At 45.7% G+C, this 13,809-nt stretch overlaps 1 protein-coding gene across 2 annotated transcripts; it reads right to left on the bottom strand.

Annotated features, from left to right (window-relative positions):
* Window positions 1–1,523: 1,523 nt before the first annotated feature.
* On the bottom strand, window positions 1,524–13,602 carry RAB39B (RAB39B, member RAS oncogene family). 2 transcript variants are annotated; one of them, XM_073361245.1, is made up of 3 exons: window positions 13,246–13,602; window positions 12,147–13,060; window positions 1,524–5,006 (listed from the first exon to the last, which is right to left on the bottom strand). In XM_073361245.1, the coding sequence occupies exons 2-3, from the start codon at window positions 12,359–12,361 to the stop codon at window positions 4,580–4,582; spliced, it is 642 nt and encodes a 213-aa protein (XP_073217346.1). In that variant the 5' UTR covers window positions 12,362–13,060; window positions 13,246–13,602; the 3' UTR covers window positions 1,524–4,579. The 2 variants fall into 2 exon arrangements, with proteins under 2 accessions (XP_073217346.1, XP_073217345.1); XM_073361244.1 differs by having other exon boundaries at window positions 13,392–13,602.
* Window positions 13,603–13,809: the final 207 nt, after the last annotated feature.

The following is a 13,809-nucleotide window of genomic DNA, read 5'->3' as shown; positions in this document are numbered from 1 at the left end:
TATATACATGTCCATTCAGAACTACCCTCCTAGCATGACTTGTGAATGCTTGTGCCAGGCTGGTCCCCTACAAGCCATCTCCCAAGAATTACCTGCAGGAATTTGGTGCACAGCATTTGCAGACTATGTCTGTTGGGGCATGGTGATCTAATTAGCAGAGATGGGGCAAAATTCATTGGATAAACTGTTAGGAATTAGTTGCCTACCTCTAGCTTTAAGAGGCTAAGAGATGCAAGAGAGGAAGTGAGTACGCAGAGTGGGAGTGTGTTGGCCATTGGAATGGGGTAATTATCGCTAATGGGATTAGGAAGCTTCTGCTGTTTGTTCTGCTTTCCTAGCCCCATTGCCCCCAGTCACTGCCAGCTGCAGCATGCTCAGGCTTGGCTCATCTCTCTGTGCCAGACTATGTTTGCTCCTTCTCTATGCTGAATGCAGCAGTAGACAAGAAAGGGGTCAGTGGATTTTGCTTGAGCTGGCAGCCATAGGTAGTGGAACGGCCCAAAAGGTGAGAAGGAATCACATGATGGTTCTGGTGAAGTGAGGGGCAACTGCAGGCCCATGCAGTTTTCCACTGTTCTGCCCCAGCATCCTCTCCCACACAGTGGATTAGTATGAGTCTCACATCGGGAATTTCTGCCTCTTGTAAAGCTGCTCTCTTTTTGGATGGCTTCAAGGCAGTGATTGCATTTCTCCACCATGCCCAGTAAAAAGTCAAGCTAAACATTTACAAGCCAGCAAACCTATTATTAGCTAGTGCTTTGGAGTAGAGAGGGAGCAGCAATAAAACCCAAACAGTATCCCCACCCGGTTGCACCTAACACACAATCCTGAGAATTTGTGTAAGCATAAGGAGCAAGCAGAGCCATTCTGTTCATGGTGCAAGCAGTGGGGGCCACCCTGAAAAGAGATTGAAACCTTTAAGTAAACTTATAAAATGTCTCTCCACTAAACATAGACCTGCTAAGGGGTTTCTGAACTGCTCCCCATTCCAGGCTAACTGGTCTCTGAACGGTGGAACATATCCTTATGCATACAGCCTACAGACAATGATAACCTTGCTCTGTTCTTTGTTTTTAAACCGTTCTTTAGGATTTGATTGCAAATCCTAGATATTAAATAATAGTGCTTTGAAGGAAAATACCTACAGATGGTCTAACACTGCAAATTCTGGCTATTTAGTCTCATTCTTATATTTATAGTCTCAAGTTCTCTTTGCTTTATATGGGGACAAATCAGCAGCTGGTAGAATGTGTTCTAGCTTCACTGAAGTCAGGGGAGCTAGGACAAGTTACACCAGCTGAGGACCTGGCATATGGTGCTTTAATATTGTGGATAACTACTGTAACTGTCACTGGCTGTGAACCAATGAATTATAAAAACCCAATGGATTTTTTTTAATAAATCCTGTAGAGCTGTATTGACTTTTGATAGACCCCTATTGACTTTTTTTCCACAAGGACAATGAGCGCATCTTAAATATTGGCTACCGAAAGACACATCGTTAAGAGAAAATGCATGGTAGATTTGTTGTAAACAGAGTGCATGTTGTTTATTATTTTGTATTGGATTTTCAGTCCTGGTTGCTGTGTAGAAGTACGGAGTTACTAGATGGCTTACTGATGAAGAATGGGAGTGCGGGGGAAGGAAAAAAACACAAGTTTTTCTTTACAAGATTTGAATTTCACATAATCACATTAACAATTTTGCTAAATACAAGCATGTTTCATTCACATACAGCTAAATACAGCGAGGGTTTTTTTTCCACATTTCATTACAGTGCATAACAGAAAGCAAGGAAAAGTGTACAGTATACTTTATTCTGGAGGTTCTGTGAAATTCCAGTCCAACATGCAGATTGTTTTAAATCTGTGACCTGTGCCACAAAAAGTTTTTGTTTTCCTTTGTCCTAGAGTAAAAACTCCTGGATGTTTCTTTTGAATGATACCACCATCTGATTTCTCTAATGCCTCTTGCAGTAGTCAAAGCACTAAAACCAGTTGTTAGAAAAGAATGTTTATCAAAGCCTATAAGGTTTTTCATTTCAGAAAAAGAAAAAACAGCCCAGACTTGTACACATGACTGTATTACATTGTCTATTGTTTTTATAAGCTGCCTAGAAAATGCAAGGAATTAGAAAACAGGTGAACACAATGCTCTTTTATTCAATATTAACCATTTCCTTTTGTTTCATTATTTTTAAGTAGTTAGTTTCAGATAGCACAGATTTTTGTCCTCAGACTGTACCTTTTTTGAACTATACTTACAATACAAATTCAAGGCTTACTCAAAGCCTGGACAAGCTTTTTTATGACTTTTCTAAATTTTATATTTAAATACTAAAAACCCAACCCCACCTACCAAAATGTAGATTTTTTTTTATCATTTAAACAAAAAAAGAAAAGGAAATGTAGTGAAAAGCTCAATCATTTTCCCCATTAGTGAGATCCTGCTATGCTGGCTCATGAGACTTTGATACAGGAAACATGATAGGCCCCAAAAATTTTACTTCCTTCGATGTTCACAGAGTATTACTTGATTAAACCAAAGTCTCTATATTTAAGACAGATTGTTGTTTAAACTAGAAAATCTGAGACCACTTTGAATGGGGGTCTTAGAGTTAGGTCAGCAAACTGAGTACAGTTATGACCTAATCAAGATTGACCATTGGTATTCAGAAGTAAAAGGCTGTATCATTTCCCGCAGCCAACCCCCATTTCAATATCCTCTAGATCTACGTTCGCTGCCTATGAATTCACAGTGGCATACCATGTTGGCTCTCACCTGCTGAGCTCAAGGATTGCAAATGTTACTAGAAAATTTAAAGGTAAAATATTATTCATTTTAATTTGTTTACAGCTTTTATACTTAAGCAATGGTCTTGTTACTTTTATGATACTATTGGGCTCAAATGGTACAAACTACAAGAACGGATCTGAAGAGAGACAGATTCAACTTGTCAGAAATCATACTCTTATGGAACATGGTACCTTAGAGGAGCAATTAGAAGTACTTTATTCTTGTCTACCTGGAGGCCTGTATTCAAATGCTGGATCTCTTATGTGGTTTGCCTAATCCCTCATAACCAAATTAACAGTTTGGCTTGTAAAACTCACAAACTTGAATAAATGTCACTTTACGTTTTGCTAACATGTTGATCCTCCTCGGCACAATGCAGGCGCATTGTTACCCTTCTGCATTCCAAAAGCTTTAGTTAATACAGTACTTACACGAAGCAAAGCTGAAATGGTAGATGGTGTTCCCAGAAAACAGACACTTAATTATAGCCTTTTAAAGTCAGCTACCTGCCCAGTGTAGGCCCCATCTTGGGTAGAATATAAATAAAACAAAGAGAAGACTTTTTCTCCTATGCTTCTCTCTTCTTCCCTTTTCACCCTCTCAGACACTTTAGCTCTATACCCCTCCTTCCACTTCCTATTTCTCTTCTTCCCCAGATGCCAGTAAAGAAAGCAACACAATAAGAGCAGAGACTGCTGCCCCTAGCCCCTGCTTTCAGTACTGGACCCAGCTCTTTCCCTTGTTCTTTAAAAGAAAACTCCACCTTCAGGGATGTATGATGCTCTTGCTTTAAATCTTTTTAGTTTTCTTTTGTTCTTTCCTTTTTTCCTAAGGAGCAATGTAAGTTTACACTGAAATGCTGCCAACATCACCCTACTTCTGACAGTAAGACAGAAATATCTGCATTCCCCACCTGGCTGCTAATCACTGGTTACCTTGACCCAGCTGTGAGATACTGGATGTGAGGATACACTTAGGAAGCTTTATACTCATGATCTGTTAATTATATTGGAAATCCATATAGTCGAGGTACTTCTACTAAAATCATGGAGAGAGATAATAAGTATTTATAAAGTCATCTGATAATTATAATTGGAGCTGTCATGCTGGACTTAGCCCTTAGTCTCAGCTAGGCAGGGCAAGGAAAACACCCCTCTTTAGGGGGATGGTGATGGTTAAGTTTTAGTTATCAATAAAATATCCCTTATTTTCCTGTTAAAGTACCATACTATAGTCTTAGTCTATGTTTTAACAAGGTACAAGAACATGAAGCCCCAAAAGTGTGCGTGCCGTATCTGTAAAATATATTTTTTTTGAGTTAACCCTGGAAGTAACATTCATGAATGGCAACCACGCTATATTCTAATCTTCCTGGAAATAAATTGTTGATGCAAACCAAGATTTTCTCTCTCCTCTCATGTGTATTGTATTAATAGACTTTTCAGACTGTGGCTTCAACACATGGCACACAAAAACAGTACATGTAAATTTCCCTGTTCTGTACCAGCTCATTCAGATCCTCTCTTGTTCTTATGCCTCCTGTCTCCTACAACATAAACATGCAACTTTGTTCATTCTCACATAGGTTTGTAGCCCCCCCAATTCTGAAAGAGGTTATTTGGAACGGACCATTGCTTTCCTGGTTCTGTTCCTCTGGTGTCCAAAACAACGTGTGAGGCCATTCACCATGCTAGAGTTACAATCCCTTTCCGTCACACTGAGTTCACTTAGTAGAGTATGTTTGATTAGTAGAGTTCATCATAGCTTTTCTCACTAGAAGTGATTAGCACAAGCATCTCCTATCTGATTTCACCACCTCTTCTGAAGAGTGCACTACATTCGGTACAAACCCACTCTTTACCCCTTCCCAGCCTTCCTGGATCGAAATTTCCCCCCTTTTAACAAGCTCATATATATCTCGAGTCAGGTCGGTGAAGGCCTTCTCCACGTTAATGGCATCCCGAGCAGATGTCTCAATGTACTTCATGCCGTATGCAGCAGCTAGTTTCTCAGCCTCGTGTCTAGTGACTTGCCGCTGTGTATCAAGGTCGCATTTGTGACCTACCAAAACAAAGACAATCTGGTATGGCTGGACGTGCACCTTTGTCTCTTCGAGCCACTCATGGACGTTCTGGAAGGACCTGCGGTTTGTAATGTCAAATAAGAGGAGCCCGCCTACTGAGTTTCTGTAGTAGGCTCTGGTGATGGATCTGAAAAAGAACCCCCCCGCCCAACAAGAAAGTAAAGATCATTTTAGAAGTTGAACATTCTGGGGGCAAGTTTTGTCCTTCTGTTGGTGGTGGCTGAAATTTTCCTTTTCCCAAACGTTTTTGACCAGCTCTATTTGTTAGCAGGTAGTTGGGTTTGAAGATTTATAGTGACAAAGGGGTCATTATGATCATGTAGTCTGACCTCCTGCATAACAGGCCAAAGAATTTCACCTGATAATTTCTGCTTCAAACCCACAACTTCTGTTTGAGCTATAGCATCTCTTTTAGAAAGACAGCTAATCTTGACTTAAAGACTTCAAATGACAGAGAATGCACCACTTCCTTTGATAGGTTGTTCCAATGGTTAGTCTCCCTCACCGTTAAAATTACTGCCTTATTTCTACTCTGAATTTGTCTAGCTTCAGCTTTCAGTCATTGGCTCCTGCTGTGCCTTTGTCTGCCATCTCAGAAGTCTTTTCCCCAGCTACTCCACGATCAAGTCACTTCATGTTAAGAGACACTGTACCATACACCATGTACCTTCCCTAAAAGGGGTCTTCTTGGAACCAAGCACTCAGCAGGTTTTAGCTTTTTGTAAGGCAAAGAGGGCGTTTTCAATGGCCTGCAGTAGACTTGGAAGCTGGAGCCTAGAAACACTGTGAAAAATCAGAGGCATCATCTGCACGCACAGGCACGCTTTCATTCTCTTACGGCTGCTATAAGCGCCAACACGTTGCTAAGGAACATTCAAGCCGCTCTCTGGGGCCACATCTACTTGAAGCAACTTGGGGACAGGGATATTATTGATTGTTAGCAATGATACAGTTTAATAATAATGCTGGTTGAAAATATGGGGAACAAATTCCACTTTTTTTTTTTGGTCAAAAATGTTAATTTTTTCCGTACACTGGTACCAGCACTATTTGTTCGTTATAATTTTTGTTGCCCTGCAAGACTTGAACTCACGGGGCTAGAGCCACAGAAGACTTTACGCTCCTAACTGCCACTTTTGGCACCTAAGTTCAAAATGTAGCCCCTCAACCCCCTGCTCAGTTGTTGCCTAATCCTGGAGGCAGCCCAAGTTCCTGGGCACCGAAGTTTCCACTGCTAAAGTCTCTGCCCGTAGGCATATGCAAATCCATCGAAGCTCTGCCACTGCTGACAGAGATGGAGTGATTAGAGCATTCACCTGGGAGGTTTAAGACCCGAATAAAAATCCTCAGTCTGCCTAAGGGGGGAGCGAGTGCCCGAACCACGGGGCTGTCGGGTATTCTGGGGTGGGCTCACTCGATCTTTTGTGTTGCAGCTGTTTCACTTTGTATAAAATACTTAAAAAATCATTGGGCCAGAGAATGAATGACTCTATAGCCGTGGGGTTGGTGCATTCTCCCCGTAGCCCCAGGTTCCAGTCCCCTGCTCCAAGGACTAGCTAGGTATTGTATACAACGCGGAACAGTTTCAACAGGAGAGATGTCTGATGTGTATGGCCCCTTCCTGCAATATCCTCAGCAAACCTTATTGAATTAAGTTTGTGTCTTTGGAGTCCATTGTATTACATGCAAAGGTGAATATTATTCGGGGCTACATTGAACAATGTGGTAGACAAGAATAGGCTTTTGAGACAATAGGTATGACATGGATTTCCTGGGGAATCACTAGGGGGAAGAGAAGGCAAAGTCCCCAGGTCCAGTTATGCAAAAACCCAGCCGTTTGAAGCTCTGCCCTGAGGAGAGGACTGTTGTCTGCTGATTACATGTTCCCAGATCAAAGGGCCAAGCTGGACACAGGAATGCTGGAACTATTCATGGTTGTTCTGGTTCTGAGCTAAGGTGGTTATGAACTTGTAACCAAAGAAAAACCCCTTGATGGGTTTGGAAGGACTGGCACCTACCAGAGCCCTTGTTGGCACTGGGGTAGTGGCTGTTAATAAAGAACCTACAAGCATGCTAATAAACTGTATTGTTGTTAATGTTTTCTCTGTAATGCTTTTACCTTAAGAATAAATGTGCTTGCTTAGAAAGAGCTATGGGGTAACTTGTAACTGTTGACCATTACAGCCGTTCATGGGCTTTGAAGACAATGGAATGTGCAGATGTTGGCCTGGTTAAGCAGTCTGGGGATATCACAGGGCAGATAGGGAACTGTGCAGCCTGGAAAAATCCCAGTCAGGAGGGCCATAGTCAGAGATGTGGTCTCTGCCCAAGAGAGGTGATGGCTGAGGAGCTGGAAGCCTACAGTGGGTGCCCTTGGTGCACCATGATGGGGAAATAGAGATGGAGTTGCCCTGAAGTGGGACAATCGCCCCCCAGAATACCTTAGCCTGGTGATTAGGGCACTCACCTGGGGTCAGGTCCCTGCTCTTGATCAGACAGAGTGGGGGCAGAAGCAAGGTTTCCCACACCCTGGCTGAGTGCTCTAACCAGTGGACTGTAGGATAAAAGGGGGTCACTTTCTTCCCCTCACATGTTCATGAGAAAGGACTAACCTGCTTTAAGCACCTACTGCAGGAGAGGGTTCCTGGCTGTGAATCCTGAGTGGAGGGAGGCATCTAGCCACCTTTGTCGGGGCAGGGCTTAGGCCTCCTCCTATTGGGTAGCTTAGGTGGCTCCCTGCTCAGCGTGTTGGCTTTTGGCTCCCATTCTTAGGCTCCTGACTCTCCATCTGCATTGTCTAGGGAGCTTGGGGACTGAGGACTCCAGTGGGCAGCAGGGCACCTAAAGTTAGGCATTGCAATGCTAAGCCTAAGTCCCCTGTGTGGATCTGGCCCATGGTAACTGAAGCACCTGGATTTTCAGGTGGAGGATGAAAAACGAAGGCCCCTATAAATGTTTTACAATCCCCAGGCATTACTAAAATGAGTGTTGTTTTTCTTTTCTGTACAATATATGGCATACAAGAGTCTGACCCAACTCCCTTTCCTGTCAAATAGGAGTCTCTCCATTGCCTTCAAAAGAACTTGGCTCAGGCAGTCCCACAAAGAATGGCTCCTACATTAACACTCATGTGGGCTGATTTGCCTGATGGAACAAGCCCAAGCTTACAACGAAGTGTAAGAAGGGCACTTTGATTGGCATTAGGCCTCTCACTTTTGTTTCCAGCTCCACTGAATTACGGCATAGGTATTTGAACCTTCTACTGATTTAGGCCCCAATTCAGTCGAGCACCTGCTTTTGCTTCAGTGCTTTTGCTATTAGGCATCTAGTGGAAAATATCAAATGCCAATGGACTTGTGTCCTTACATGCCTGAGGTCTGACCATTCACAGGTTCTCTGTTCTCACTGCTGCAAAAAACAACATGCTGGGAACCGTGAGGCACCTTACAAGAGCTTTGTGAGTCAGGGCAACTGCACGTGCAGCTAGAACTGTGACGTGAGAGCAAGCCAATCTGTGTAGTATTCATGCTGTAAACGGAACTACTACAAAACCAGCCCGTGAAATTTAGCCCGAGCAGATTTACATTTTGATGACAACTAAACTTGAGTAAATGCCAAAGAAGCTGTAGAATGATTGCTGACTGCTGCTTTCTGTGCAGATTAAGGGATCCGCTGTCAATCAGGAAGCAAGTATACACTTCTCCCTGGAGAAGGTCATGCTCCTGAACGCTCTTTCCTTTGTGGGATCGTCCTATTTCATGACGGAACGTATTGCTGCTCTTTTATCGTGGGACAGGCACTGATTTCTTAATCTAGAGCAACCAGAATCATAGTGAGGAGTCAGTGGGTCCTGCAAAATCTTCGTGTATCCAGAGAAACTGCCCCACAAATGACTATTTGGGGCTTCCAAGTTTTGCTTTATCAACAGCAAGCAGCACTGCTGTAGCGTGATGGGAGAAGAGCCACAGGGCAGAGAGAGAAGAGAACTGAGAAGAAGGAGGATTTCTTACCTATGCTATAGATAATCAATGCCCTCTCAAGTCTCTGGCTCAGATTCCCTTTCATGGACACACCCCCTGCCAACCCCAGCTTCCATGTCTTCGCTACAGCAACTCCATTGTTTGCATATGTGGGAAAAGTAATTTTTAGGGTAGTATTAAAGACACAGGTGAAAATAAGGTCACTCTGATCTCATGGCTATGGCTGCTGGGTTATTTCCTCTGGTTTTGTAGCTGTGCTGCTCATGGACCTGGATTAGGGTTAGAATTAGGGATACTTCCAGCATCCTGGAATGCTCTTCCTGGACCTGATTCTGATCTCAGTTATTCTGGTGTAAATCAGGAGCAACTCCACTGAAGTCAGTGGCTCAGTCAAAGTTAAGCACATGCTTGAGTGCTTTGCTTAATCAAGGCCCAAAACAACATGGTCTGTGGGAAAGCACTGACTCAGGCTGGCTGCTTGGAAAGCCGTATGGGGCCAACTTTTGAGACGCACAATATGCTGTGGAGAAGACTTACCCAGCGTGGACCTAGCTGGTTTGCTAGCCCAAATGTCTGTAATTCTGTGATTTCATGTCTTTTTGCCTTGAAGGTATTGCTGAAGGCCAAGCGATTGTGTACCATTAACAAGAACAAAAGACTTTGCAACCTGTGTTATGTGAAGATTTGTGCGGCCATCTGCAGCCCAGCTGTCTAATTCCATCAGGTAGCCTTCCAGCCACTTACAGGAGACGGGAAAGCTTCAATCAGCGATGGCCTCCAGCTGGGAGTCTCCTGCTCAGGTGTAGAGCAGAACAGGCAGAGAAGCTAATCAAGATTCAAGAATCGGTGGGCCAAATGGGTGGAACAGCAGTAGCTGTAAATGGGCTAGAATCAGGGGACAAGTAGCTGAGTGGTGTAATTTGCCCCCATTTAGCATTCGAGTTGTGCATAAAACAAAGGGTAAGCAGCCTCAGTATTCCCACTATTTCTAAGGCTTTAAAGCAAGGAAAAATTATTGTAGGGGGAAAATCTTTCAAGCCTTCTTTATGCAGCGTGGGGGGTGGGAGGCGCAGTGGCATAAGCTCATTTTTAAAAAATTCCTTAACAGGTCACCTTTACATTCCAAGCTGTAAGGACAGAGTCTGTATCAACTGAAGGCTGGGAACTGCCCTCTCCCAATGGTATAAATCTGGTATTTCTAGCCCTGAATGGATGCAAGGTATCAGACCTTAAACATGTCACTTGCTAAGGACTGAACATTGTCTATCCCGGGCCACAACCAGTGTCATGTGAGCAAATGGAGGGAGGGATTCAGCCACTGAAATGTTTCTGAGTCAGGTTAACAAAAAACGGCAGCTTTTTGAAGCTGCTCAGAGGTCTGGAAGGCTGGAAGTGGCCCACCAGGAAGTTGGATGAGTGAGCAGAGTGCAGGTGAAAGAGGTATGATAAATACAGTTATCACATGGCTGCAATTTACCATATGGTTCTGCACTGAATCCCGTGGATATCCCCCCATATAGTTCTTTTCTTTGCTAATGAAGTCACATTTGCTACCAATTAGTCTCTTAAATTACTAGTTCCCATTCAGTATTCAGTGCTCAAGGCTGCAAGGCATGCTACCACAGTACTCTCCCTATATGTAGGAAGGTAACTGTTACTCACAGTCAGCCTAAAATCCTTGAACTGGCCTGGTTGATCTCCATCCCATAGTCTAGAGCCTTCACTGGAGCTGCTGCACTTTTGACAATCCAGTTGCATATTTAGATGCCTCAGCTAAGGCCGTAGGAACCTAACTTTAGGCAACCATGTTAGAAACGCTTGGCTGCTGTTTCTTTACACCAGCCTGTTCCATGTTCTTCCTTCACCTTCCTGCTTAAACTGCGTTTTTGATGTGAAGAAGGTAACAATCTGCACTGAATTTACCTTGACTTTCTGTGCTTGGTGAACATTTATGTCTGTTCCCATAGCTAACATGCAGAGATCTGTTTTGATTTATTTTCACTTGGGCCAGCGGAGGCAAACAAGCCTTGTTATGTTTCAAAATCTTCCATTCATCCTCCGCAGTACAGAGAGAGGCTGCATGCTTCTGTATAACTTGGGCAAACGTTGATACACGCTCAGAATGCGTATTTTGCCTACTACATCTTTTTGGGCTCAGCAGAAAATTAAAGACGAAACCTTCTCTGTGCCATTGACTTCAGTGGGAGTCAGACGTGAACAAAGCAAGCAGGATTTGGCTCTAAATGGAACTACATCTGAGTCTCTGTGTTACAATTTATAATTTTGGCTTGCTCAGTATATTGCACAGATACTTACAAATCAAGTCTGAAGATGGTATGTTCGGTGCTACATCTTGCTGCTGGATATACTGTTTAAGAATTCCAGTTTGCATAAAATAGTATCAATGGACAAATAATTCATAATGACACCAAGGGACCATATTTCAAGGCAGAGGCATTAACTGCATTTCCTGGCTTCCAAGGGCCTGATTTCTCACCGGTCACATATGAACAATGCTGGCTTTTCTAATCGGAATTGTACTAACTCTTTCTATTTCATTCATTCCACCTCTGAGGTTTGAACGTATTGTTCTGTGGCGTCAAAAACCAGAGCAGGCTCACTGAATGGAAACCCACCTCGTTCTTTGTGCAAAAGGCAAAGGCCTCATAGAAAAAGGTGAACAGCTGCTAGCTAATTTCATTCCCTCTGGGCTAGGCAACACCCCCGGCCAAAGGGGAAAATCTACAGTTTCCCTCCACCTAAAAAGCCAGCTCTGGTCTCCGGCCCAACAACCAGGGACCAGCATTTTCTCCGAGTGTCCGAGGGTTGCGTTAGGGGCGAGCCCTGGGGCAGCCAGGCCAGTTAGATTTGCTCTAGCCCGGGCGGGGCTTGCGGCCTTCCCTGCTCCAGTGTCAGAGGGTTACAGGGTCACAGGGAAAGAGGGAGGCCTGGGATGCGGCCCCTGCAGCCTGTGGGCGCTGCCGGCTCCCAGGCTAGCTGCTTCCATCCCCTCCAGCTCAGCCCCCCGGAGGCCGCGGCCAGGGTGCGGCGAAGGGCCCTGAGCCAGGCCCGCGGGTGGGCTCCAGCTTTGCGGTCTCGCCTGGCGCGGGCCGGCTGCTCTCCCCCGGGCCGCCCGTGCACCCCGCGGCCAGGCTCCGCCGCCCGGCCAGGGCAGAGCAAGGAGGCGGCGCTGGCTGGCGCGGCTTCCCTCGGCAGATCTGCAGGCTGGTTCCCGGCGGGCGGGCTGCCGACCGGATCCCACCGGCCCTCCCTCCCGCTCCTCTCACCTGAATCGCTCCTGCCCGGCCGTGTCCCAGATCTGCAGCTTGATCCTCTTCCCCGGCTCGATCTCCACCAGCCGCGAGAAGAAATCCACGCCCACCGTGGGGTCCGAGACCTGGGCGAAGCGCCCCTCGGTGAAGCGGCGGATCAGGCAGGATTTGCCCACAGTGGAGTCTCCGATCACGATCAGGCGGAACTGGTAAAGCCAAATCGCTTCCATGCTCCCCCCCGCGGCTCGCCCCGCTCTGGCCTCGCCCGGTGCAATGCAGCCTCTGCCAAGCGCCTAGCACAAGGCACGCACCTCACAGCCCATGCCGAGCCCGGAGCGGATGCGATGGAGGCTCTGCGGCCAGCAGGTGCCCCGCGGTTCTGCTCCCAGTCCTGCAGCCGGCTCCAAGGGAGGCACCCAGCAGAGGGCGCTGGAGGGACACTGCCCACCAGAGGGCGCGCTGCCTCGCCCGCACTGCCCACCAGAGGGCGGCCCAGTCTCACCGCTGCTGCTGGGTTCTGGAGCTCTGATTTAGGAGAGAAATACAAGCGCTACGAGGGCAGGTCTGCGTGGAAGGTGGAGATCAGGGATGCCTTCAGAATGCATGGGATCCGTCTTCCCCTGTCCAGTCATGGTTTCTGGCTGCTGGGAAATCTTCTTGGGGGAGAGGCGGGTGGCAGGAATGCACCCCCTCCCCCTCCCTCTGCCTCCAGTTCTGCAACACACATGCAAGATGTCTCTGCTGGAAATGCAAAGGTCAGATGGTCTCCATTTTGCCCCAAGCCAGTCTAGATTTCCCCCTTCGCCAGCTGGTTGTTTTGCTTTTTAAATCAGGATCCGACATGCATTTTGCTACTGATCCGTATTTCCTTTTGCAATTGCAGAGAAATGCGTTTGTAATTCACTGAAAAGAACTTGGCAGTGGCTGGCCTAGATACAAAAGCAGAAAAGGGGTTGGATTGAATTTCCAGCTCTCATTCAAGGGCTCCAACCTTTTCCCCCCCCCACTCCCCCCGCAGTGTTTACACAAATATCTAGAGCTATAACTCAGCAGCCTAAATCCAGGTCAGCAACGAAGGATGCCAAGAAAAGGCTCTGATCCCCCCCTTCCTTACCCCTCACCAAAACAGACTCCACCCTGCATACAGGAAGATCAAAGCCTCCAGGCTCAGGAAGTCCGATCTTGATTAAAACAAAAAAACAACCCGATGCTAGAAGGCTTCCTAGGCTCTATTATTCTGTGCCTCCAAGCAGGCATTACCAAGGGGATGGTCCTCAAGGGCACCTGACTAGCTCCAGAGAAGAGGTTTCATTTCCCTGCAGCCAGAAGAATTGTAGCCCTTCCTCCAGTGTGGACTTTAGTCGCAGAGATGCCCAGGGTTGTAAAGATGGAGAGCTGGCGAATAGGGGATGCTGGGGATCACAGAGCTGATGAAATGGTAGCAACATCAGCACCAAACACTCTGACTCATCATTGGCATCAGCAGCTACTGTAATCCCCAGGATAGAGGAGCAACCGCCTTCTGTCTTACTCTACCACATTGACTAGAAAAGAAGCTACTCACCCAAAAAAACAAAACAAACAAACAAACAAACAAAAAACCCCAACCCGAACACAGCAAAGATCCAGATTTTAGCTGAAGACCAAGGAAATTAGCAAATGGATCAACCTGGTAAAA

This window comes from Lepidochelys kempii, chromosome 9 (genome assembly GCF_965140285.1).
Source record: "Lepidochelys kempii isolate rLepKem1 chromosome 9, rLepKem1.hap1, whole genome shotgun sequence".
Lineage (NCBI taxonomy): Eukaryota > Metazoa > Chordata > Testudines > Cheloniidae > Lepidochelys > Lepidochelys kempii.
The sequence above is the reverse complement of the archived record's forward strand: the minus strand, read 5'-3'. Positions and strand labels throughout refer to the sequence as shown.

Coding starts and splice junctions, on each gene's coding strand:
- RAB39B (XM_073361245.1), bottom strand. CDS start 12,361: ATGGAAGCGATTTGGCTTTACCAGTTCCGCCTGATCGTGATCGGAGAC. Junction 5,007..12,146: donor GCCGGGCAGGAGCGATTCAG/GTGAGAGGAGCG, acceptor GTTCTTTTTCAG/ATCCATCACCAGAGCCTACT.